General features: G+C 39.8%; 1 protein-coding gene across 1 annotated transcript in view; it reads right to left on the reverse strand.

The window, feature by feature from the left end:
- Window positions 1-5,431: 5,431 nt before the first annotated feature.
- MAP7D2 (MAP7 domain containing 2) overlaps window positions 5,432-27,684 on the reverse strand; it is a 44,758-nt gene continuing 22,505 nt past the window's right edge. Inside the window, exons 4-16 of the mRNA XM_086482070.1 lie at window positions 27,634-27,684; window positions 25,540-25,650; window positions 24,148-24,270; window positions 21,008-21,156; window positions 19,797-19,924; window positions 11,947-12,179; window positions 11,430-11,556; window positions 9,906-10,110; window positions 9,654-9,758; window positions 8,360-8,413; window positions 7,607-7,685; window positions 6,691-6,877; window positions 5,432-5,681 (exon numbers count right to left, since the gene is read on the reverse strand). The exon at window positions 27,634-27,684 is cut by the window's right edge and continues 48 nt beyond it. Of these exons, the coding sequence (XP_086338196.1) occupies window positions 5,432-5,681; window positions 6,691-6,877; window positions 7,607-7,685; window positions 8,360-8,413; window positions 9,654-9,758; window positions 9,906-10,110; window positions 11,430-11,556; window positions 11,947-12,179; window positions 19,797-19,924; window positions 21,008-21,156; window positions 24,148-24,270; window positions 25,540-25,650; window positions 27,634-27,684 (1,802 nt within the window). The remainder of the gene's footprint in view (window positions 5,682-6,690; window positions 6,878-7,606; window positions 7,686-8,359; window positions 8,414-9,653; window positions 9,759-9,905; window positions 10,111-11,429; window positions 11,557-11,946; window positions 12,180-19,796; window positions 19,925-21,007; window positions 21,157-24,147; window positions 24,271-25,539; window positions 25,651-27,633) is intronic.

Below are 27,684 nucleotides of genomic sequence, written 5' to 3' on the forward strand. Positions count from 1 at the left end.
TAGCTCCCAGAGCATTTATTTTGATCACGAAAATTGCAGGCCTCAGGTAATCATCAAACCCACTAGTTTAAAATATTACTACCTCAGTCCTGAACCATTAGCAATGCTATAAAACGAATACAAGCTGGAGAACAAACACAGCACCTGAGAAGAAAATAAGTGTCAAAAATCATTCTGGTGGTCAAGAAACCATTTTCTTATACTTTATGTAATTATTTTAAAAGCTTAAACATCCTTTCTCATGGTGCTTCTGCCTGCAATTTTAAGGGCTTTTACACTTAATGTATTGCTTCAACAGACAAGTTAAATTGGCCAGCTGAATGAAACACATCACCTACTCCTCAGCTGCAGATCATAAGGATAAGACACATGATGGGATGAAAAAGTGGGGGAGAGATGAACATTGTGGCTCATGGTGTTCTAGGCTGGTATTATTGCCACTAACAGCAATAACAAAAATGCATCTGAGTATCTTAACTTTTCTATTATTTTTAAATGTATGTATTCTAGAGAGATTGAATGATTTTAAAACCTGTTTTTCATAGAGTCATAGAACAGTTTGGGTTGGAAGGGACCTTTAAAGGCCATCTGGTCCAACCCCCCTGCAGTGAGCAGGGACACCTTTAGCTGGAGCAGGTTGCTCAGAGCCCCGTCCAGCCTGATCTTGAGTGTTTCCAGGGATGAGGCTTCTACAGCCTCTCTGGGCAGCCTGGGCCAGTGTTTCACCACCCTCAGTGTAAAAAATGACTTCCTTATATCTAGTCTAAATCAACCCTCTTTCAATTTAAAACTGTTACCCCTCATCCCATCACTACCCTCCCTGATCAAGAATCCCCCCCCCCCCCCCTTTCCTGCAGGCCCCCTTTAAGCACTGGAAGGCCGCTATAAGGTCTCCCCGGAGCCTTCTCTTCTCCAGGCTGAACAACCCCAACTCTCTCAGCCTGTCCTCACAGGGGAGGTGCTCCAGCCCCCTGATCATCTCTGGGTCCTCTGGACCCTCTCCAATAGGTTCATGTCTGTCTTGTGCTGGGGGCTCCAGAGCTGAACACAGCACTGCAGGTGGGGTCTCAACAGAGCGCATCCGAGGAGGAGAATCACCTCCCTCAACCTGCTGCTCACACTTCTTTTGATGCAGCCCAGGATGCGATTGGCTTTCTGGGCTGTGAGCGCACATTGCTGGCTCATGTCCAGCTTTTCATCCATTAGCACCCCCAAGCCCTTCTCAGCAGGGCTGCTCTCAATCCCTTCATCCCCCAGCCTGTACTGATACAGGGGATTGCCCTGGCCCTGGTGCAGGACCTTGCACTTGGCCATGTTGAGCCTCACGAAGTTGACATGGACCCACTTCTTGAACTTGTCCAGGTCCCTCTAGGGGGCATCCTGTCCCTCAGGCATGGACCAGCCCTGAGAACACCATGGTGCTGCCCTGGGCACATGGGGTTGTGGAGCAGTAGAAGAGCTGCAGAACCACACCGCTGATGCCTGAACTACAGGGGGTGGTGGTGGCAGGGGTGCCTGAGCTGGGACCGTGGTGGGGTGGGAAAGGAAGCAGAGAAAGGTGCTGCTCTCCTCCTGAGAGGGGGCAGAAAGAAGATCCCCACCTTGCCCACCGCAGCAGCAGTCTGTGTTATTTCTGCTGCTTCCTCCAGATATACAATTTGTACAGTTAGAGGAGAGAGGATGACTCCCTCTGCCACTTCTAGCCCTTCATCACTACACAAAAATGCAGCCTCGGGGTTCAGATCCACCCCTCACTCATGCCATTTGGTTTCAAAATGAACTCGCTGGGGAGCCAGGAGGTCTGCTCAGAGCCTTTGCTGGGGCCCGAGACAAGTTTTGGTGTCATTTCTCATGGCAACACCACAGAAAGTGCTGAACCTAACCACAAAGCTACTGTGGTGCCCAATTACCTCACAGGTATTATAGATTTATGCACTAGAAACTTATTGATAGTTATACTAGTTATTGAAAATAAAACTGGGAGAGTAGCAGTGTCTGATTCTTCTTAGTATTGTACAATCCTGTTTTGCAGATCACTTTATAAAAGTATTCTGAAAAAAAATCCATTCATGCATTTACAAAAATCCATTCAAGGATCACTGCTCTACTCTTTTTTTTTTTTTCTTGCTTCTCACAGCTTGATTCTCAAGTGCTTTACAGCAGAAAAGCTCTACCAAGGACTTGTGCGAGTCACTAGTGATCCTTCACCATAATTTCAAGACCACTGACAAATTAAAAGTAAAGCTTGTTGCACAGACTTGAATCACAGCAGCAAACACAGGTATGGTATTGGTATGAAGAAGTTACATCATCAAAAGCAAAAAGTAGAAGCGATTTAACCCCACCAGGTAACAGTACTTGCTCTAGATATTCAGCCAAATATGTAAAGTTACATTTGAAAACAAATATAAAGGAAAATACACAATATCTTTCTTCATGAATACTCATCATGCTTCCTTTAATCTTAGTAAAATAAGCAAGGGGACAAATAACATGAATGCTTCAAGAGTTAATAAGAGTGAGATGAACTGTCACCAATGGAAAGTATTATAATATATTTCATAATACAAGTAGATTCTCCCATTTTTAATGTTGACTGAAGTTATGATTTTAAAAAAATAAAATAATTGTAGAACGTTCCCCCCCTAGTGTTTCACTAGGAAACTGATAGCAGCTACAGGCTGACCTCTCTCTAAGCAGCAGTATGGACCTGTAGCTTGAAGAGAAGTTCAGCACTTATGTTACGGGTACCCGTACAGAACAGCTCTTGCACACTAAACAGAACATGGCTTCCACGTTTTCTTTTCCTTCTTTTCTTTGCCAAGTCACACCCCAGAGAGCAGAGGCTGGGGCGGCCAACTGGCTTGCACGCTGTCACTAGCACCCTGGATGCCACCATTTGGAAGGCCTCACCCTAAGGCTCCTCTGCCACCAGTCTGCTTTTCCTCTGGGTACTGGGAAGGCCTCAGAAAGCAAATTAGTATACGGCAAAGGAAACAATGGTGAAACACTTTGAGGCTCTGACAACCACTCCTTCATTCAGTATTCCACCCTCCTTCAAAAAACACCTCAGAACAAATTAACATACATGTATTTTTGCATTAGGCATATTTTTGCTGGGAGTAAAAAAGCTAAGAAACAAGTTAGATTCATAAATGAAAATGTATTTCACCTTTATACATGCTATACAGGTCATGCAAATACAGAAATCTACAGGTTATACAATGACACTGTAGTAAAATGTAATGTGACACCTGTCAAACACAATGTATCACAGCAAAACAAACAGGTTTTGTTTGTTTATTATTATTTAGGAAATAGATGAAGGACTAATTTGGAAGACACAGTACCATGCTACAGCTTACTGCACAGTCAAAAGAAAGTATTTCTCTGAAGTACACTAACATAATTAGAGCTGGGCTGTTGTACGTATGGTTTCTTCATATGTCGCCATAATGTCATTGGTTACTTTCCCGTTCCTGGCTTTAAAGAGCACAAGAACGGGGCTACAACTGAGCTCAAGCTATGCTGTGAACTCCCTTACACGTAAAAAAAAAAAAAAAAAACCCAAACAAAACCAAACACAACCCCAAAACCCCCACCCACCCCAAGTTTTCACTTCTTTTGTGTTAGTGTCCGGAGAGAGTCGTGTTTATAGTTTATTCTTATAAGGAACTGGACAAAAGTGTCCTCGAAGCAGCACGTGGTCTACATAAAGTTATCGTTGTTCACCAACAGAAATCAAGTTAACACCGTATGGCACACAATGCCTAGACATTACACACCCTGATGTGAATCCTTCCATACAGACGCTTGCAGGACGTTACGGGGTGGGTATAGCAGTGTCCCCGCATGTGTCTCAGCCTTTGTAGTTCTGCTGCAACGTTCGCATACTGTTTTGTTGCTGGATAAATCTTGTTTCGTTGAGCCTACAGAACGACAAAATACTTCTCCACGTGATAGAAAGCCTGCTGGTAATAATCAAGTGTCTGCATCTTCAAAGATTAACGTGTTATCTCACGCCCCGACCACTCACTTGGGTCTACTACAGCTATTCTATATATATATATTAAGGGATTACACTCGGCATTTGCCTACTTTGTTTACAGGTGTTACACAAGTATGCCTTTAAACACATAATTGATAGTCGCTCCCGGACTAATTAATATTAACCAGTAAGTGCCACTAGTGACTAAAAGTGTCAACATAATTGTAACGGGACAGCTCCCACACTCCACAGTCACTGAGAAGGCTCTTTTGATTCCAGCAGTTGTGTATTTTTTCAAGCCTCTTCAGCTCTGAACTATACTCCTGCATAAAAGTTGCCAATAACTCCTTATTAAAGACAAAAAAAGATAGGCACAAAACTAAAGTACAGTATATTACTTCGTTTCAATGCACTGTGGGCAAACCTTATCATTATTTACAAGAAAAAAGATATCTAAATGGATGTATGATAAAGCTTAAGGAAGAATTATTTCAAAATAAAATGCACAGGTAGAAATCACAGTGAAGTATTGAGATGAATTTTAAATTAAAAGAAGAAATAAGTGCTTTATTAGCAGCTAAAGCTCAAATTCTAATGCACACTCAGTCTTCCCTGAAACCATCGAGGCTCTAGATCATTGACTTCTACCAAAAGCAGCCAGTTATTCAACATATTCCCTGGGAAGACAAAGTTATATTCAGCTCTGGTTACTTGAAATCCAGTGTTCAAGGACTGCAGAAGCTTTTTTCAAGTGACAAGCTCATATTTTACTGCCAGTAGCATCACAGGGATATATATCCTCCACAAATTGCTACCTCTGTCAATTAAAAAGAGAGAGAGAAGGATATCAAGTCAGCTATGCAAGTTAGATGACCTCAGTTTTGTAATTTAGAATACACTCTTTCAAAGAAACCGTGTGCCACTGTACTCTGAAAGCGTCACCGAAGCCTACTGTGCTTTTTTACTAAGCAGGCTTTCCAGGAGAAGTGATTCTACACCGTGCTGCAAGGATTGACAGCAGCAGCAAAGAGCAAGCAGCAACAGTAACTACCATTTTCTAGGCTAGCCCCGCTTTTAACTGTTTTCCTCATGCAAATAGGCTCCCAAGACTTATAGGAGAGGTATCATATTGATGAAGAAAAACCCCGAACTCTTCCCGCTATACTCTGAACGCGTAAAGGAAACGTTCCCATTTACCAGACACTTTCGGTTGCTACGACACGCTCAGTCTGCCTACAGTGCCAATTTACAAAGAGCTGCAAATATGAAAGATTATGCTGAATTTAAATATCTAGGAGACCAGCTTTCTTCCTCTCCCCACATATGCTGTTTACAACTGTGATGTTTTCTTGGGAAGCTCGTAAGTAATCACAGCAATTTATCATATCTCAGGTGTTTATCACAATACTGTACCTTTATCTGTTCTGCTGAAAAGTGAGGTTGTCAGCAGATAGAATTAAGTGTATTTTCCTGTCCTGGACTGTTAAAGCCCTCAATCAAGTTTTTGTTACAGTCATCTAGGCTAATGGTATCACTGGACATCTTGGAGTACGTAGCTTGGCCTGTGAAATCCAAGAGATCTTCAAGAGCCTTGGCATTACTTGTCCCATTTTGGTCCAAAGAAACACCGGGCATGAGTTCATTCATGGGAGAATACTCGGGGATAGAGATAAGTTCTTCTTTTGAAACTGGGCTATACAAAACATAAAGAAAGGAAGACACCGAATAAGAGGTGTGTAACTTTTCATTAAGCCACAATCAAATTAATCCTATGACTGTCCAAAACCTACTTATCTCAAGGCTGGCTGCAGCAAGCCTTTACCTAGAATGTCCCAATCCAAACAAAGAGAGGTTTCCCTGTTCAGGATGGAAGGTCATACTTAATCCCTAGATCTTAAAGATTAAGGTATGTGGTAGCTGTGCGATGTGAACACTCATCTAAAAACCACATTTCTAGTAGTTTACCGCCAACTCATCATTTCAGTCCCTGCACCATTCCCTCACTGAAATGTTTATTGCATCTTGCAAATCATTGTCCTGATGACCTTGCAAACGTTTACCTAAAGGGCTCACAATTCCCAACTTAAAAAGTTATTTCTTACAACCTTATGATATACTTCAGACACCAACAATCCTAGAATTTAAGAAGTACTGCTACCAGCTGATGCTTTCCCAAGACTAGTAAGGCTAGTACGTTTCATTTTGGAGAAAAGGCGGCAGAGGAAGAATTTCACAAAGATTTCTAAAGCCACGAAGGAGTGGCGGATAAGCTGAGGGCAAAACTATTGTGCATCAAACCCTGCAACACAAAACTAGGGGGTGCCCAATGTCTAGCTATGCTGTCTTGACAAATAAAAAAAAATGGTGACATCTGACAATATCTACAGTCGCTACTTTCACAGAACGATCTGAAAGGTTTGGGGAAACTTGTATGGAATCCGTAGGTAAGGACTGTAGAAGGATTTCAGAGCCCCCCCCCCCCCCCCAAATCTGGGAGAGTGAGGGGAGGTTCTGTAGGCTCTTGTCTGAAACAACTAATTTGCATCTTGACAGAGGCGGAGTACACCGCAGTAGGCACCTGACCGCCCCTCTGTGGGGCAGGCGAGAAGCAAAGCAGTAAAGCATTAACAAACGAAACAGAAAACTGTGTGTGTGTCCCTGATGTTAATTCCACAGTTTCTATTGGTAGATACGGTCTGTACCTCACATCCATGGACTGAACCTCATCTGCTGAATCTTCCATGCTGTTAGATTTGCCATCAACAGCTTCCAGCTGAATAAGTCCTGGAACTGACTTCAGTCCATTAGCAACTACATCTTGGGAAGGGATTACAGAGGCAGCACTTTCTAAGCTTTTATTTTTCAGGCAGGTTGCCAATCCATTGATCTCTATAAAAAAAAAAGGTTAGAAATTATGACAGTAGCAGCTTCTTTATTTAAATAGTTTAAAAAAAACCCCAAGCAAACACAAGTGCTTTTAAGTTCTAGATCAAATAGAAAAGATGACTGACAATGCAGCAGGGCTCAGTTTCATCTATGACTCATCACACTATACTGTCAATCCTCTCTTCCACCCTAAAATTGCTCTTTACACTAAATCTTTTAAATTTGAGGAAACAGGAAGAGAATGTTTTATCTTTTATGTCATGTACTAAAAGCCTTAGCCTGGGGAAATAAACAAAACACAGAAAAATGCCAGATATGTATATTTTATTTAATAATTACTTAAATACATACGCTTTTTTGTAAGGTCAAATTAAATGTCAGATTTAGAGCAATGCTATAAAAAGCTTACAAGCTTGGTTGTGTGCAAAAGTTTTCTCCCTACAAAATTCAAAGGTAGATTGCAGCAACCAAACCTATTGGCAGATTGAACTTCTCATTTACAGAAATGCTATGTCAGGTACTAAAATGAAGGAGAAACTTTCTTCTGCTCCTGCTTAAGAGGCAAAACAAAGCTAAGTCTCCCCTCCAGTTTCTAACATTTATCACTGACGCAAACGTAGCTGTTCTTGAAAGCAAAGAACCTGTGATAATACGCAGTGCTCTACCTGAGATTACAGAACTTTCAAGAGAACGAACTGTGAAAACAGGTCAGCAAAATATGGCAATTTTTACCTGGCTGGTTGAGAACAAGGGCCTTTGGCTGCTTTTCCACATTCAAAGTTGATGGTACCTCCAGCTTTGGCTCTTCCTTCTGTAATCAAGTAATGGGTCCACTGTATTAGACAAAGGACTGTAACCTTCATGGAACCGATTGGACTTGAAACTTGAAACAGAGACTGCCCAGGGCCCCATAGGGTGGTCAAAAGACATTGACAGCAAGAGAGGAATTTTTTTTACCTTTTTTAATTAGGTATAGGATTTTTTAATTTATTTTTTTTTAACTTCAAAAAGAAAACATTCTCTGAAAGTATCTAAAGAAACGCTCTCCTTAGTAGAAAACTTAGAATAGAGGTGAAAACTTGACTCTCTGTCACTTCCTAGCTGGACACAATGTCCTTTTTCTCAATCCTACACTGCTGGCAAGCTTCATATGGAGAACTCACTAATTCATTCACTGGCTACTACATAGCAGGAGAAGATACATCACAGCAGCACACGTTACAGCTCCAGCATCCAGGAACGGGCTCTTGCCACCTTGCCAGACAGCGAGGGAGTTGCAACACTTGCATAAAGCTGTGTCTCTGTAGCAGTGGCACAACAATAACTGTGGCACAGCAACAGTCATTCTCTGTTCCAAACGCAACTAAAATGTGGATGTAGAGTGTACCTAAGTGTACCTGCTAACATTGAACTACTCTAGCGCTTAATTTTCACACATGGGTAATAAAAACCCAAACCCCCCTGCAACCACACACGGTTTTGTACCTTTATTTCTGGTGTTTCGCTCCTCCTCGTTCTCTTCATTATTTCATCTATTCTCTAGAAATCAAAAAAAATTGCAAGATGAGAAGGCAGACGGGATATCTAACACAAGAGACTGATAAAGGAGAAACAAAACAAAAAGCAAAACTTTCCTCTACTATCATGACCTCATACCTGCCTGTCTTGAAAAAAGGGAGAATAAATAAATAAACAAAACAAAAGGTAGAAAACACCCGAGAGCGGGCTTTCACATATCAGGTCTCACAGAACATGACTTTATCAGTAGATGCAATTTAGAGACAAACATTTCAATACCAGGTGTTCGCATTTACAAGTTATGCTTTCCTCTGGAACAAGACATTTATTTAAAACCAACAGCTATTACTTTCATCTAGTCGCTTTTCCAACTCTTTCCAAATAGTGCCTTTTAAAATAGGCTTTTTGGAATGGAAGAATAAAATGAAATATCTGAAGTTATTCTTGTTGGAAATGTGTAAGGTATTACCCTAAAATACTTTCTATTCTTTCTTTGTTCATTAAAAAAAAAAAAGCCTTCTCAACAAACCAGGTCTCTGCACTACTGTGAAAGGAAACTATTTCAGATTTAAAGACGCTTTAGTTTGGTACTCTAATCTGCAACATGCCTCCAAGCTCAGTGGTAAACAGTTTAAAATAACATATTGGAACAACATATATGGAAAGACGACCTTTTATAACCAGACAGAGGTTCTGTAGCTCCGCAGCTGTTCTCTCTTTCCTGTCACAGAGCTGTAGATAAAGCTAATTTATACAGCTCGAGCCATTTCCTTGTGCAGTGGTGGCCGGGCAGCCCTGCTGCTTCAGCATAATGCAACCAGAGACAAGCCAGGTGGGAGAAAACCTGTTTGTTAGTCACATTAACTGTCTCAATTAATGACACAGAGTAAGTTTGTTGAGTAAGTTTTAAAACAAAGTCACTCATGTTGCTCAACAGTCTGTGACGTCCTGGGTTGGGCAGCAATTGACATTTGCCTTAGCATGCCATTCCCTGTTTGTCTCAGGTATTTAACTTCGTGGGTAGAAGCTAACTCTGTGTTTGTTCTGTACCTAGCAGAAAGTAACTTGCCTTCAGCAATTACACTTTGTTACAAATTTTGATGTCCACATTCCCTTAGCATGCAAGTAGTAAACACTAAGTTAGGCACAAGTATCCGTCTGTAATCCCTCCAGATTATTACTTCTAGATTCTACTGGGTACTTCCAGGGTTATGTATTTAAACAAGAAACGAAATAATTCTCTTAAGACGCAAATATCTACCTTCTTCCGTTCCAGTCTTTCTTGCTCAATTTGCTGCATGATTTGCTCCCTTTCAAGACGAAGTTGTTCAGCTGCCTCACGGGCTTTGATTTCTGCTTCTTCCCTCTAATCAGAAAGTGTAAAATATGAGGGGGCCATTATTTATTTCAGGCAGATTACCAGATACTATAAAGTATTTATTTATACGTATCTATAAATATATGTATACGTATACACGGATATAAAGCTGCGCATTTGTGTTTGAGATGGTACCTGTTTCTCAAGTTTGGCCTGGAGTTCTTTTTCTTGCTTTTCCTTGAGCATTTGTTCTTCCTCAGCTCTTCTCCTGGCTTCCTCTTCTGCCTTTTTTCGAGCTGCTGCTTCTTCACGTTTTCTTTCCTCCTCCTTCTTACGAGCCTCTTCCTCTAGACGAAGTCTTTCTTCTTCTGCCTTTCTCTTCTGTTCTTCTCTTTCAAGCCTGCAAAAAATATAACAGTATGTTTAAAAGGCTTCATCTAGTTTAGCGTGAATCCTGTTGTATATATGGCATGCAATCAGCAGAAACTGATAATATATGCATCGGTGCACATTTTCATGAAAAACGCCAAGATACAGCAGAGGTTGAGCACACACTCAGAATTCAGGTTACTATCAACCTTTTATATCAATGTTATTTTCCCTGCCCAAAATATGTCATAGAAATTATGATTTCCCTTGAAAAAACAGGTCTGATTAAAGAAAAAGGAAACATTTCCATTCTAATTTCAATTACAGCTTTAGTAATAAAAGTAAGTTTCATTCATTCAAGCAAGCTTTAACAATCAAAGTAAGTTTTCATTCTGCATTTCACACCCAGAATGCTGGTATCTATAAACAAGCAAGTGCTTCTTTTCCTTTGCTTCAGCTGAAGATAAACAGATTGGATAAGCAGCAGCAAACGAAGTCCACAAAGCCCAGTGGTACACTAGAAAGAGTGGATCTAAATTCCACCCCTGTTGTTCACTGGCCCACTCAGGGATATCCTGCTCCTCTCTCACCACATGCAAGAGCTGCTTTGACAAATGATCGTTCTTATCCTTACATATCAGAGATTCAAGAAATATTTGCATTGGGGCAAACTGGCAGGTGCTGGTGATTCCCCCCTCCTCCCCCACCATGTTTTCTCTAAGAACAGACAAAGTTGAATTAGACAGAGTTAGTGATTTGCTACCAGGGGCTTGAAGGAAGGGCACGATTTGTTGACACTTGCAACCAGCACCCCAAGCGGAGAACAACCTAAGAAAGCTTGCTCCCAGAATACAGCCAGAATTTCACTGCTCAGTCACAGCAACCTTCACCACGCCCACACTCTTGAAGTCCTCAATGGCCTACAACAGAGTTGGGCAGGAAGAGGAACTTCAGGTTAATTTGTTGAACAATACAAGCCTTGCCATTTAAGGCACACACTACTACTGCAAGACTGTTTCTTCTACATGAACTAGCTCATTTAAAACTGCCTCAAATGTTTTTTTACAATGTAAAATACTTCAGTGCTCAGTTCAGCCAGTACACTGCAGTGTGGACATACCTGAAGTATTTTAATGAGTAATAGTTTATTTAGGTTTCTTGAAGAGGCCAAATTATTATTTTCTAACTTCACTAGTCATAAAGACTGCAAAAGACACTAATGAATTATCAGTCTGAGCTGAAAGAAATTAACAGCTCCCACCTTGATTCTATAACTACCACAGTTTCAGGGATCTTTAATGATACAGGTTAAATAATCAGGTAATAACTTTCACAAATCAACAGAGATACCTCTCCCGTTCTTCTCTTTCCTGTCTCTCCCTTTCCTCTTGTTCTTTTTGCAGGCGGGCCTGTCGTCTTTTTTCAGCTAGAATTTTTGAAGCTTCTTCTGCGTCAGTTGTTCCTGCCGTGATCTTTCCTAGGAGAAGATGACCAACGGTGGAAAGTTAGGCAGGGAACAAGAGAGTGCCCAGCACTTCTATACTCGGACAGAGGCTGAATTGGGCCTGGTACATGCTGGTGTGACACTTTTGCTTTTCAAAAGCATACCTCAGCATTTTCAGCAGATAGAATATGGGATAGATAAGGGCACCCATGGATTTCAGCACTTTCACATCCTCATTAACAAGCGTTTTTCCTACGCGGGTAACCCTGGTGAAAACTTTACATTTACTGGTTCCAGTATGTACCTTTAACACATTCTTGTAAGACTACAACTGAGTAGCTTCATGAAAAGAACAGGTCATCACTGTTTAAAGACCTCAGGAACTCATGATATCTTGCAATGTATTCTTGCAGTAAGACTCACCTTCACTAATTTCAGTCTTTCCCACAGAAGGCACATGCTTCTCCAAAGCCACCTGGCTTGCCTCATCAGTGCGTGCTCCTGAGGATTTCTGATGACTGACGTTTTCTTTCTCCTTGTCTGCTTTCTTTTTAGGAGTTTCCTGGTTGAGATTAGAAGTGGCACGATGCTTCACAGGAGAAGCTGGATATTGTTTGGCATTTTTAGGAGACTGAGGATAAGTCTTTGCAACTGTCCTGATGAGTGAAAAGAAAAATCAAAAACAGGCCGTATGTTACAGAGCCTGGAATCAAACTCCATCTTTCTGCATATTGTCCCTCTTTCTTGCATAGGAGTTTTGCGCAATACTGCATAGAAACCACCTGGATGCAAGCAATCAGAACTTGAAACACAGAGAACTGGCATGCAAGTGCAGATGATTACAGAAAATTTTCATTTAAAAAGAACAATAATACTGTCTCAGTTGTAGGCAAGAGAGATGAAAACACAGAGTACCTAAACCAATTATTTTAGTAACGGCCATTTCATAACAATTTCGTCAACATTACTATATTCAACAGTCCTTCTCAACATTCAAAGAAGCAAAGCTGTGTCCTTTCTGTCTGCAGAGGTTACAATGAGTTGCAGTGTGCTGCTTTCATCTGAATATTGCCTTGTCAAACATGGTCTTTCTCTAACAGCATCTGATTTTCAAAATCAAATACTACTATACACAAAGGTAAAGCTGGGTACCATAAAAAGAGAGAACAGACCAAACCATTGTAGCGTCAGCTCCACTGTTTCAGTTAGCACTTTAATCAGCACCAACGCAACAGACTCAAGGCTCAAAACTCAGCCCCTGCAACCCCTGCAGCTATACATGGCTGCACCTGTAGTGATGGCAATGCACAGCAGCAATGCAGCTGATTGCTCGCTTGGCTATTGCATATTTTAGGTGAAATGAGAACCCTGAGGTCAGTTCTGGTAAAGCAGAAGGGTAAAGATACTTGATATTCACTGAAAATAGGTGCACGTTAAAAGAGCAGAATACCAGGACACAAAACTACACACAAACGCCATTCATTATTTATGGAACGCCAGTAAGTAGCACTAAATACTTGTAACATTGAGAAAGGCTGGGCTGTGTGACTAAGTAGTACAGCAGTAAAGAGATTACAATCTCAAAATAATGATTTATGTGAGTCCTATTAGAATAAATGATCCTATATTAAAGTGAACATTACACACGTAGTTTTAACCTTCCTTATGAATATGCAATTATGATATAAACGTATTATGCCTTATCGCTTTTTTTCATCTACACAATACAGAGTTTCATATACTATGATGTGTTTTCTGGACTATACACTCATTCTAGCAGACCACAAGCATGAAAAACATGGACAATGGCTGAAAATTAATGGACTGGAGCAGCAAGTTTTGTATAGTTCTAACTATAGTATTGCATGGCTGGAGACCATTATAACCAGAACCCCATTCGCATTACAGAGCGGACAAAAAAATTAAACACCTTTGAACTCCCCCCCCCTCCAATGGGTGGTGAAGAAAGGGTTCTTTTCCACCATATTATGCTGCATTTGAAAGAGGAAGAGGTCAAGACACCAGAATACAGCTCATTCAGAGCTGCCCGGTTTGTGGGGAGGAAGACTGCAGATCGTTGCACCACCGTACCTCCTTACTGCCGCTGAAGAGCCTTCACAGACTCCAAAAGCCCTTGGGCTGGTGGAACAGTAACACCCAACTAAATTTGAAGTTCAACTCAGGTATCCTCTGCCCACAGGCCCAGGAGCTCCCTGTCAGTTCAGGTCCTGGTCTGAGCTAAGCTGTAGGTAAGCCTGTTCCTGGCCTCCTAACCTGCTGATCTTGACCTGATGTCCTGGCTTGTCCTTGAACCTGCCTCTCTAAGGCCTTTGGGCTCTTGGCTGACCCTGGTCACCGTCACCAGACCTGCCTTAGCCACTTCTTTTGTCTGCTGTGGGATGGGGTCCTGCGGGTGAGGACCCTGTCCTCGCCTGCCCTGCTGCCACCCACAGCTCCTGGCTTGCCCTGCCTTACAGGGCAGCCTCCTCCTAACTGCTCCCTGACAGAAATAGGATTTTGGAAGATGTGGACAGGCAAATCGTTTACAACTCTTGTAAAAAACAGCAATGAGATTGGTTGGTGTTGACCAAATCTGGTTTAGCACTGTCTTTAGTTTTCTCTTTAGGATGTAGATGGATTCCCAGGCCTTCCTAAAGACAAGGGCAGAGATTTCAAGGCCCCTCCTACATACATACATCTCGTACATGCCTCACCATTACAGTCATTTCCAACTGCATTTCATAGAACTATAACGTGTAAATAAAATGCGAACAACTTTTTCTTATGCTTCTCTGCAGCACAGAGGATGCTTCTTGCTAATCAGACACTTCTTCAAAGCATAGTCCCTTCTTGCTGTCTTTAGTTTACATTTCCAACTTCACCACACATTCCTTGCAATGCTTTTTATTTAACTGGCTGTGACAGGAGGAGCAAAACAGTCAAATTCTCAGGCTGAATCATTTTCAGTATTAGCACTGAAGTAATTGTTCTCTAATAAAGGCATGACAATCAAACTAAAGAGGTTGGTAGGAAGGAGTCTAGTCATGACAGCTATGCATCTTGCACTGCATAGGAATTAGAGCAGACTGGCTGTACAACTTACCTGTTGGACTAGAAACATGTGCTGAATGTCTTATTTCAGTAATGCATCTTTGAACTTTTAGAACTACAGAAATTTTTTCTTACAGCTCTTTGGCCAGAAGAAGAAACAAGTACGGCTTTGCTTCTTTTAAATCAACTAAAAGGTAGAAGCATATAAAAGACTGATTACTGCAAGGATGACAACAGTGCAGCATGAGGAGTGAAAAGCTGACAAAATCCATCAGGAATAAGATTTTTTTTTTTTTTTTCCAGAAATATTAAATCAGTTATTGGATGCCAGCAGAAAGTATTAAGTGACCACTGTTTTCCCCCTTATATTTAAAACATATTGTCAACTTAGCATCTCCTAGACACAGGCAAAACTGTAACTGGAAAAAACACTCCCTCTAATAGTATTTAAATGGTGCTACTGTTCATCAGAAAGGGCCAAACCTGACTGTGAAGACTATTAAGGGAAAAAAATGTATAAATACTTGCATAGGGGGTCTCCTTGGGTTTAAAAACTGTTTTATTCTTGCCTTGGGAGAAAAGGAAAAGGATGTAATGAAACCCTCGTAAGAATGTGGAAACACAGAAGCGTGCCTGATGAGGATCAGAGAATTAAGACACTAAATCACCAAAATCCAAGAAGTGGTAGCATGTTAGTTGTCTGAAAGTTCACTCCTCTCAGTCACTACAGATTACAGAAGTACAAGAAGCATCTTCCTTCCAGGAGGTCTTAGCTTTCTCACCTAACCGCCCTGCGTCGACATGGGGGCAGCAGCTGTAAGAAGCCATTCTCATCATGACCCCTACCTACATGCACTGCAAGAACCTCCATCAGGTCTGAGGATCCACTGGTCCTTAAACTACAATGACTCTTATTTAATTAAAAGAGGGATAGCCCATACTGCAGAAGAATGTCTCAGGAAGAGCACAAGAGGGATCCTGAGCTCACTTTTGCTGAGCAGAGAAAATAAAGTACATGTAGCACACAAGTCAGAGGTCACATCCAATTTTGTCCATAAACAGCAAGGGAGAGAACAGCCTGCTTTCTTGAAAAGCCAGGTACGTGACAGGTCATTGGTTACAGCAGTTCAGAAGGCTGACTGTGATTTAGAAATCTGTAGCAATGCCAGAGCGGCATTATTTTTTTCCCTATATCCCTATTAATTCAACAAAAGCTTTGCTGAAACCACACCAAGGGCTTGCATGTGCTCAGGCCTGCTTGCGGAGATTGCTCTGATCACAAGCTGTTCCTGGGTTATGACATTCTGCTATCTCAAAAGCAGTTTCCTTCACTCTTAGTTTTGATCTTGTCTAGGCAGAGACAGATTCATTTATCTCTTACATTTCTTAAAAGAGTACAAACTCGGCGTAGGTCTATAGAATAGTCACTTTGATAGCTGCATTATTGCAGATGTTTTCAAAATCTTGAATTGGCCCATTCTCTAGGTAGCTGCTGAAAAAAACCCTCAAAGTAGTCTTGATCCAACATTCTACCTGTTGTTTTTATCTCTCCAAGGCAAAACAAAGATCAAGAGTAGTAAGTGTAGCAGATAGAAAATAAAAATCTAAAACTAGGTCACTGCAGGACATACAAGCCACTTCTGTGAGGAATTCGCCACATGCAGATACCTTTCTAATGGGATATTTTAAAAACTTTTAAAAGTTTGGGCTTTTTTTATACTACTCTAGGTTCATGTTTTATTAGTATTCTGTAATTTGATTGAGCATGTGCATTTCTGACATCAAAGTGTGTCCCAACAGCTGCAGTGGGATGTTACCCAAAAGCAGCACCAAGTTAGACGTTCAGTTAGTGAAACTGTAAGCAAAGGACAGTGACACAGACTGGGAACTGGAAATGAACCAAGAAGCACCACCCAGCAGTCCCTTTTCCCTTCCCCTTTTGCCCTTTCTCCTTCTCATATGAGGTAATGCTTTGGCAAAATAATTAACACAGAGGCTTGTCAGAGCTTTTCGTTTTTATTCACTGCCTTATGCTATGGTTTATCTGAAGACATTTAAAACTAAATCCTACTTCCTTGATTTCGTCAGGTTCCATTGATTTCAAAGGGACTATCTACCCAAAGACATGTGAAGGACACAGGCTTTATTGTTTTGCTGATCTATAAGATAGGACACTTATCTATTCTCTAAGGGATACTGCAAGAATAAACTGATTAATGTATAGATCTTTGAAGATGAAGCATCAAAAAAATTCACCAAAACCCCTGGTATTATTGACCTTGTGAATGATCTGAAGAACAGGAACACTTTACACAATCAGTATCCAATAGCAGTTGTAAAAATGAAAGATAATTTTTCAATTAGCCCAGCTCTCTGATCCATTACCTTTTGTCTTTGTCAGCTGACCCACACTGGATACAAAGCAATAGTTTTGGGTTTCTTTCCTGTGTGATGTTCCTTCATATATTTACTTTTCTAAATACCTTCAAGCTTTCAATTCCTTCCTTGCTTTTAGTTATTGCTCCAAATAGTTAGTTCTTCCCCCTCCCCGCCCTTTTCTCCTTTTTAGGTGCATATTTCGTCACTCATTTTGTCTTGGATGTTACGTTTTGGGCTGATAGTTTTTGCTTTCCCAGTAAAATTTGCACCTTCAAACACTGTATTTTATTTATATAATTACTGCAAATCTATTCTGCCATCAATCACTGTCTCTCTTTAGGTTTAGGTTTTATGGTCCTCTTTGAGCCTGTTTCAGGTACTTTACCATGATAAAAAAGCTTTTTAATTAATAAATAATGAAATAACATGGAAAGATGACAAGCAACTCACAAACGAAGATGACGACTGTGAAGAACTAATAACTAGTACAATATCAAGGAAAACTTGACTGTCAAGTCACATGCTTTTAAGAAGAAAAACACATACAGCTTTCGAAGTTAAGGTGCTATGCAATAACTACTAATGCTGCACAATATGTATTCTTATTTCTTCCTGGGTATTTTTTTTGCCATATAGTGTGCTGGAAGGAGAAAGATTAAACTTGTAAAAGATTGTCAGGTTTGCAGTGAGAATACATATTTGCCTACGTATTTACTCACATCATACTTAAGTTCCAAAGTTAACTTTAAATTAAAAGACGAAATTATGCAATCTAAAGGAAGGTTCCAAAAACCTGACTGCCTAAATTTAAATCTACTGACCAGCCAGATCGTTGAGTTATACGAAGAAATGCATGTCTTTATATAATAATATAACATGGTCATCAGGATGCCTTTTTTCAAGGGAAGTCTCAAGACTGCTGAAGCAGAACTGTCTTTCTGCAACCAGTAATAAACATGGACTTAAACTCTACTGTATCTCTCATAAGGTTAAGGAGGGTGTGCTAATTGGGCCATGTTAAGATTAAATGCTCAGTAATACATTTCTAGCAGTGGTCAGAATCAGATTCTCTTGAGGAAGAGAGGGAAGGGGGGGGAAAAAAGAAAAAAAAAAAGGGATAACTACTGTGGTACACAATTACAGAGAAACCCACCAGCATGTGGCCTAAGTCCCCCCTACGGCATCTGCTTCATCCTCCAAGAACAGCAGTTTATATTTCTTATAGGCATGAAAACATTTTACTACAAAAAGGTTCCCATAATTTGCACCTCTGGGAAGAAAGTCTCCACCTTTGCCTAACCTTTTATGGAAATTAGTGCTACAAATTAAGACTGGGCATACTATTTTTCATGAAGCACTAATCATCTGTTTGTTTCACAAAAGCTTTTTCTTTTTTTCCACAGCTGTCTCTACGATGAGCTATACCAACCTTTTCAATGTCTGCTCATCAAGAAGCGCTTCACTCTCAGCAATCCATCTCCCACCAATCATTTTGCTTAACTAAATATGTCTCCTGGTACGTCTTTCATACTAGCTGACTAAACTGAAAGATGCATTCAGAACTGGGTACACCATCAACTTACAGAATACTATACATTTCTATAGCTCAAACTTCTCTGCACATTTTGGAGTGCCACTAGACAACGATCTGCTCAAAACTGTAATAAAAAAAGTTGATTGTCGTTAATATTTCCTATCATTCCATTCTTCACAAAATTTACATAGTTCAGAATCTCACAACACTATATAAACAATACTGAAAGTTTGAGAATTTGTGGCCCTATAATATGAACCAAAAATTGCATTTTCCCAGTTGCATGCAAGGGGATGTCTAAAACAGAAAGAACGCCCAGAGTCAGATGGTTTCCTCTATTTTGTCTAACACCAGATTCACACACAAAATCATCCTCTGTTAAAGGGCTATGCACTCAGGGCTGAAACAGAAGACACAACAGCTAGTTTTTGGAGCAGAAGAAATTTGTCAGAAAGGGGATCATCAAGACTGGTTCAGAAATGGCCAGGTTCAGATTAGATAAATAAATACAGTCACAGAACCGCAGAATGGCAGGGGTTTGAAGGGGCCTCTGGAGATCATCTAGTCCAACCCCCCTGCTAAAGCAGGCTTGCCTAGAGCAGGTTGCACAGGATAAATAAAAATTGACAAAAGGAGGTAATTTTCAGGACAGAAGTGGGACCCATGAACAATGTCTAGGGGAAAAAAAACCAAGCAGCCAACCAAATAAAAAAATAATCAGGTAACTACTGTAGACCCTGACTACTTTAGCATATTTCTGCATTTGAGCCAGACTTAATATACTGTTCTAAGAAAGCTGAAGACACATTTGCTTGGACTAGTTGCAAGCTGTGGTACATGGACTACAGTTTTGAGTGTCTGCAAAAAACAACTAAGAAAAGTATATTTATGGAGCCAGATGGTCATGCCAGCAATAGGAAATGCCCGTTTTAAATGCTGGAATTTCTAGTCAGTATTCATGTTCTGTGCATTTCTTCACATTAGGGAGAATTTCTTCAAAACCAAATAAAACAACAGTGTGTTTAAAAATAAGTGTCAAAAAGTTTCATACGAATTGTGAAATGCACTATGATAATTTCAAAAGACTGAGAAAAGGCAGAGAAGTGTCTCTAGTGAGCACTAGCATAATCTTACATATATAATATCTGTTCATCTACCTCTCTCTCTCCCCATCTGCATGTGTGTGTACGTGTAACTAAAATTAACTTGATTTTACACAACACTTCAAAGGAAGTTCCTCAAGAATCTATGTCTCTTACAGGTAACAAGAAGCTCACAGCATATCAGACCACGAAGAAGAAAGGCATACTTAGGTGTCGCAGGTGATGCGGATCTTCTGGACATGGCAGCAGGAGAATCAGACCTTCTTAGAGGAGATCCCATACCAGATGATGAACCAGGTGTTGTGGGTCGCTTCTCTTTCTTTATCTTCTCAGTCTAGAAGCACAGTTCATTTTAGTTTCCATAATTAGGACCAACAGATCAAAAATACATTTGATTGTTTTATTAACAAGCTGGCATGTAAACAGATTTGTGTAACATACACTTAAAGAGTTTTTTAAACATGCTCACAACCCAGGTGCAGTAGTTTTTTATTTTTACACAGACATGACCCCCCCACCATGCCTCACGTGGACACAGTATACAAGTTGCATATAAGTAACACCACATCAGAGCCTCTCCAAGAGTTCTTGGGAGGGGTGGTGGCACTGGGTGCAGTTCTCAATCAGCTATGTGCTCCTGCAACATCTCTTAAGACACGATCAGTAGTGCACCCAGGCATCTGGCAGGAATGCTGCTGGATGTAATACTGTGAATCACACCTAAGACAGACATTACACAAATCTTTAGCTCCCAGCTTTGGTCCTCTCACTTGCATCCGATTTAGATGGCAGGAATCGCCCTACTATTAACTATTACAAGACACGGGACCTTATGTGAATTTTACAGCCATAGAACAGATTTTTTTAAAACGTGTCTTACATTGTGTAGACTCAGTGGAGGTGAACAACTTGCCTTTGCTTTTCTGAAAACTACCGTGGATCATCAATGCATCTTTTCAGCAAACAGCATTAAAAATGTCCACAGAAAGAGTTAAGCAATTGGTGTAAAACAGAGGCATTGTGAATACATTTGGCAAGTTTCTGAAATGTGAAGCTTGCTAATTAACCAGCAAGACTGGATAGTCATACTCAGCAGAGAGACCCTATTCATCATCCTCATTCCCAGAAGTTACAAGCAAGTCCAGAAACACACACTTCAGTGCCAGAAATCTTAGCTCCCTGGAAATATTTGCTGTTCCAAATACCAGTGCTCAACATTGATTACCAGGAGCAGGAAGATATCAAAATGCTGCTAAACAGGAGCACAAAGGCAGCAGATGCGTGCAAGACTTACTTTCTTACTGCTGTTTCTTGCCATAGGGGTAGCAATTCATTTTTACGAATGTAAAGGGAAAGAGAACAACTAGAAGCCACAACAGTTCACCCAGAAGTGAAATCAAAACCACTGCGAACCCACCTGAGTAACCTCAGCTGCAGCCGCCCCTTTCATGGCATCGGAAGTAGAGGGTGAAGTTGCCTTCTTTCTGTCCGTGCTTCGGGTGGGGGAAGGCTTGTAGGGAGATTTAAGAGGACTAGCTGGTGCTACACGAGGACAGATATGGAATACTAAAGAGTTATAGTACAATAGCAAGAGCAAAAGGGAGCACAGACAGAGGAAGTGAAGGAGAGAACAGCATACTTTTATGTTATAATGTTCAAAGGTAGTTTCCAAGTTGGTTTTTTTAGTGTTTCAACAGTTCACATTATATAACACATTCAACATGGGCCCATGTTCACTAAAAACACCTCAACTGAAAGTAACACTTTATGGGACTTTTTTTTTTCCTAAAAAAATCTCTATCTCTAAATGTTGCTCTTACTCATATACCTTTTGAATCACCTGACTATTACTCTGATTCTTTTCTTTTCTGAAAATTCCAGCTTCCTTTGCATATGCTAAAAAGCGTAACCAAACAATTCTAGTCATGTGGCTTTTGAACAAATACTACAAAACAGGAAAGCTCACAGAAGCATAGGGAAAAAATTTTTTTTGAAGCCTAAACATGGCAAAGGCTCCTAAATACTTTAACTGCTTTTCAAAGTAACACTTAAAGAAAGAAACAAACAATGCCAAACCTAAACTAAATGCTGCTGTAGGCATTTCAGTTACTGTTATTTCGGGTAGATATCAGTTTGAATGTGATGCACGCATTACAGCTTACAGAGCAACTCTTTATGAGTATTTTTTCTTTATTTACAGTATGAACAGGATTTTTTTTTTTTAAATGGGGTATTTTACCCCTGTTTTTGTTCATATTACTTTCTAAGATGAAACTTTCACTTACATATAGAACAATCAACAGACTATATGCTTTACTAATAAAAGACAGACACCGTAACCATGTGACAGTGCGTTTCGAATCTTATTCAACTAAAGTCAAGAAGGCTATGGACTTTGGAAAAGCAGTAATTACAGTCAAATGTAAAAGAATTCACATTTCCAATATTTTTTTTTATTGGGCGCAGTCCTACAAGATTTCTTATGAAGCCTTTTTGTATGCTTCTAAGTTTAACTGGACCTGTGTATTCTTTGATTGCCTTTCCACCAAGTTGGCAAAAGTTCACTGAATATTAAGAAAAATGTTCAGAAACTTAAATGCTGCTTAAGGTAAGTATTTATACTTCAACCGTGGAAAAAAAAAAATATAATTACGTGTCCCAAATAACAACTGTTTGCCTGAATATCTTGACTCAGAGTGACATTAATAATGCATTGCTCTAGAGAAAGAGTCTTAAGTCAAGGTTCCTCATTTCTAAGCTTATAGAAAATGCAGGAGCAGAGCAATTTTGACCCAAACATAATGACACGAGGCACCGTATGAGCCCTTGAAAAGGAAGAACCCTCTTCCCTGGTCAGGAAGCTACTTCTATGGAGAGAAGTACACAACAAACAGGACATCTCCCTCAACCCTTTCGCTGGCAATACTGTCAAAACCATCGATGGCCACTCTGAGTATTGATGCTGTTTTGCAACCCGTGCTACAGCCTGATTGCCTTGTGAGGAAATGACAAGAGGACACTGGTTCAGAGAGCTGTTCCCAGAACCAGCACTCCTGTTTCAGCTCCGGGAAAAAAGCAGTTTGAAGGCCAAATTGTATCCTTATCAGACATGCCAGCGTGCTACTTTAAAGATCCTGTGATTAAGAGAGAGATAAAGCTGGGAGTTTACAAACAAACAAGTGGGGAAGGACAAAGGAAGTCCCTATTGATTCCTTCAATATCAAATACAACATGGAAAACAACATCTGTAGGCGGCCCCAGGAACACATCTCAAAATTTTAAGCAGAATATACTGATCTAATTTCAAGTTGGCCTTTGTTCAGTCTTAGCAGTAGCTGATCCCTCCGTAAGTAAACTGGGAATTTTCTCATGGGCAGAGTACTACATGACAACATTTCTGCTTCCAACAGATGCCAGTTTTAACGTAGAAACAAGGGAAGTAATTTTAGAGCCATCCAGTATCAATGTCCCTACGCACTGCAACAAAGTAGTAGCGCACAAAGGAAAGCAGGCTTACTTTGCAATTCATTTTGAAATAGCTTTGTATTAAAAGCACAGATGCAGGACCTGAGCATATTTCAACCACAGTATATGAAAATACTCATCATAAAGATGATCGGTCTTTTACCGTCTAACTAGTTTCACCCTAAAAAAATAGGTTTCCTTTTGCAGACAGGCATTTGGGTGTGGGGTTTGGGTATTTTTTGTTTTTAATAAAAGTAGAAACAGCTGTTAAACCTTTGTCCTTGTTTCAGCAAATGCTATGACCAAGTATAGCTTTATAAATAGAAACTACTATGGAAGCCATACACATGACTAAGTATTAGCAGGACTGGAAACACTAGTTTTGTAGATGTTTGCAAAATAAATGGTTTTTTAGACTGCCATTTACAGATAGGAACAGTAACTATTATCCCTAATTATTAGTTTCTTAAAGATCAATATTTTCTGGAGCACCTTCCTATTAGAGTGTCTGTTTTTTCCTTTAAGTATGTATAATTTTATATTTGTATATACATAGACCCACACACATACATAAAAATACATAGTCACACAAAATAGTCACACAGTTAAAGGCAAAAAGTAATTTAATGGCAAAGAACCAGAACCCTAATAAAATAATTAAGGCTCAAATGGAGCACTGGGATTTTTATTCTACTTACTACTTGGGTATCAAAAGGGATTACATTAATATATCAAATAAAGCCTCTGAAAGGTGTCACACACTGGTCTAAAAAACTGTTTCTTAAATTAATATATTCAATTATTCATTGGCTTAGGCTTTAGTGATCTCATTAATTCAATTTCTGTTGTTTTGGTTTTTTTTTTTTTTTTAATACTATGTTCTTTTAAAAAAAACATTCAGAACAAGACAGACAAGATGACGTGGTTTTTCAAGCTTTTAAATATACTTTATCATGAACTCAGCTCATCATTGATTTTGTACTATCGTAAACTGTAAATCTGGTTCATAGTACTCTGTTTCTTTCGGCAACTACCCAAATGCAACCAAAACCATACCTCAGCAGTTTTAAAGTGAGTCACGCACAATTTTACCTGGATTATTGTACTGCTCAGAAAGCATTAATGTACTTCTGCTTCTGGCTAAAGATGACTGTGTGGGAGTCAGCAGTCGAGAAACAATAAAGTTTTCCATTGGACTAAGATGCATGCGGTGAGCTGAAGGATGGGAGCAAATAAAATCAAATTTAAAATGCAAAGAAATAAAACAATGTTACATTAAAATAACTAAAACAAAATGATGAAATGATTAAATGAAATAAAAAAATCTTGACATGGTTGAGAATTAAAATATTTAAAGATAATTTCCATTCCCTCTAAGAAAAAAGGTTCCAGTTTCTCCGTAATTTTAAATTATTTTCCCACCTGTACAATAAATGTAGCAGGGTTAAGACCATGTTGCTTTTTGTTCTTACACAGAGACATGTTCCATTCTGCAAAATGGTTGCTTTCATGACTCAGCATGAAAAAGGTTTGTCTTCTTCCCCAGTAGAAAAGGCGAAACATTTGGTGTAACAGCACAGCCACGCACTAACGTGCCATGCTGGGACTGTGTCTAAAATTTGCAGTCTCATTGCATTATATAAGTCTTATTTATACAATATGCCTGCATTCATCCTACTCCATAAACACAAGCATCAACCATAAGACAGATATTTATAGATGTTCCAATTACATGCATATATATATATCTCCACCTATCATAATAACCTCAAAGCCAATGATGAGTTTTCATTAAACAATTCAGAAATGAAAGTAAATTTACCTTCTCTTTTCATTCTAGAAACAAGCCTTCATTGTCACTTATTGCAGTCAATATATTTTTTTCTCATTAGAGTTTAAAAAAAAAAAAGGGGGGGGGGAAGACAACACACAAACCAACCAAAAAAATCCAGAGTTCACAGTGGGATAAACCCTCCAGTCCTCTCTGTAATGTTTAGTAATCACTAATCCCACAAGATGATCATCTTTTGCTGATCCTCTCATGGATCTGAGTTTCAAATCAAATTAAAGGGCTCTACAACTCTAGTCACCGGATTGAAGTCTCCCAGGTGGCTCATCAGACATACTTCTGCCCACAGTACACCCCATGTCTATTGCTGAGCCACATGTCTGGTTTGCTTGTTTTTCGTTATTTGGCTAGAAGATCACAAGCTGTATGGGTACAGGAGCAGCACCAAAAATTGAAAAAATACCAGTAAAAAAAAACCACCCACAGCATTTGTTGCTGGACTAGGATCTCTAGCACAGCAGCATGTCTTGGGATGGGCTGCAGAACTATTTTATTGTATTAACCTGCAACCCCTCAAATGTTTGAGTTCTTTTGAATAATAAGACATAAGCAAGCTACATAGCTATATGGACAAGAAGAAGTGCTCTAAGCAGAAGGAGAGTTTATGCTGGTAGGAGACCAGCATATTCACTTGCCTCTGTCGGGGGAATGTGTTATTGCCGCTGTGGAGGAGGAGAGGCGCTTACTGATTGGCGATTCCGTTTGCTTTGGCAGATTCATTGTAGAGGCTGAAAGTTTGTCACATGCTGCAGAGAGACGCATTGAAGATATTTGTATTCACATCACAGTGTTGATAAACTCCCAAAATTAACCTCGCATTTGTACTCATGGCCCTTGCCACTGATCATAGCACTGAACACGGCATGAGATAAGCTCTTTCCGACTGCTGGGGGACCAGCATTTTATAAGACATGCTTTGGGATGCAACTTTTCTGCTTGTGAATTTAACATTCCAGTTTTATGACAGCCTATCTTTTATATTGCCACAGGTAAATAATTACGTATCAGGTCTGAATGAGTGAAGCCATTTTGATAGAAGACGTTCAATATCAGCACAAGCAGAAAATTACCTAAAGAAAAGGAACTGCACACATGACAACTCTTAACTCCTTATCTCCATTCCCCCCTCCCCTCTACTTTCAGTCTGGAAGAGCCGAGGTAGACCTCTGTATTATTCTAACACAAAAATGAAATAACGACCATTTATGCATTCGCACAATGAGAACTCACTGTTTTAACAACTGATTTGGCACCAGCCATTTGGTTTTATCTTTTCGTGCTTGAGAATATTTAAAAAAAAAAAAAAAAAAAAAAAGGCAGCAGCTTTTTTTGGTACTACCTCAAGTACCAAAAGTACTCCGCTTTCTTGGTACTACCTCAAGTGCTTTCACTTTTCTTCTGAAATAGTTTGATGAAGTCTGTTTGAGCACAAAGCCTATTTCCTGCCTTGCCATTTATTCAACTGAATGACAGAAAAATGTTATTCAAGTATTACTACAGCATACTAGCATATGATCACTGCATCATGCTCAGAAGCTAGAAGCACAGATGCCTCATCCTTTAAATTTTATTTCTTTCAAAACAGAAAATATTTTCAGCTAGACACATAGACGTGGACCTAATTCTACAGCCCCTAGGTTACTGCATTCCCTATTACATCCATCGAAATGTGGCCTCAGTTGGGTCTGCAAGATTTGCCTCCATGTACTACAGTAAATAATACAATTCTCTACATTTGCTTTTTTAAAAAAGCAGGTACAATGCTGGTATGCTGCAAAACATCAGTTGTACATCCAAATCCCTTTGTACATGAGCAACTCTTAGTGCAAAAATCTGAATCTGTCTAGACAGAAATAATAGTTCTGCGAGATCGTGGGCAGCACAACATTTACTGGGGATTCTGCAGAAGTAATATCCAAGCCTAGCTCCTCCTTTGTGGGGAGAGAAGGAACCTAGTTCTTAAAAGCATAGGCTGCGTTACATTTTCAAAATGCCAAGTACGTTGCAATCAACATGAGAAATCCTATATACAATCCATTCTTAATTTTGGAGAACTCATCTACTTCACAGACCTTTTACAGGAATAATAATTTAAAAGACAAAAGATAACTGAACAACATAAAAGAAAACAAAACATGATTGCCTAAACAAAGTCAACTACTTGAGTTTGTTACAAATACCAAAATCCACTTCAGGAGGCTTCTGAAAACATAGCATGGCTCTTTAGACTAAATTCACTTTTCTTAAAATATTGCAGAAAAACGCCCTTGAGACGGAAAAAAAAAAAGAGGGCTGTTTTGATGAAACATGGTCTCCATAACCCATTTTCTCTTACTGTGCAACTGAGAGTTTTTTCAACAGCATCTACACCTATGCATGTCCAACATAATCATCAGATACAAGCGTAATTGTATTTACACACACACAAACACAGAGCATCCGCAGAATTAACAGAGATGAGAATCTGAGCGGTAGAAGTCTACAGTTAGCGAGAAAACTATGAAATGCCTCTACTGTGCTGGAATGCGAGGCATGCACTGCTCCATCATGGCAAAATTAAAAGGAAATTAAAAAGACAATTTGGTCCACATCGCTAAGGGTAATGCTGTAGAGCACCAGACTGAAATAATAAGAAAACAGTGGTTAGGAAGGACAAGATCAGTGGGTGGATTACAGTGATTAGAACAGTTATAAACGAGACACGATGGTACTGTGATTCTCTGAAATACCATTGAAGGAATCAGCAGGAGCAGTAGAGGTCACAGGGTCTGGAGGAAGGG

The sequence above is a fragment of the Leptosomus discolor genome, chromosome 1, assembly GCF_034619465.1.
Source record: "Leptosomus discolor isolate bLepDis1 chromosome 1, bLepDis1.hap2, whole genome shotgun sequence".
In the NCBI taxonomy this organism is placed as follows: Eukaryota; Metazoa; Chordata; class Aves; order Leptosomiformes; family Leptosomidae; genus Leptosomus; species Leptosomus discolor.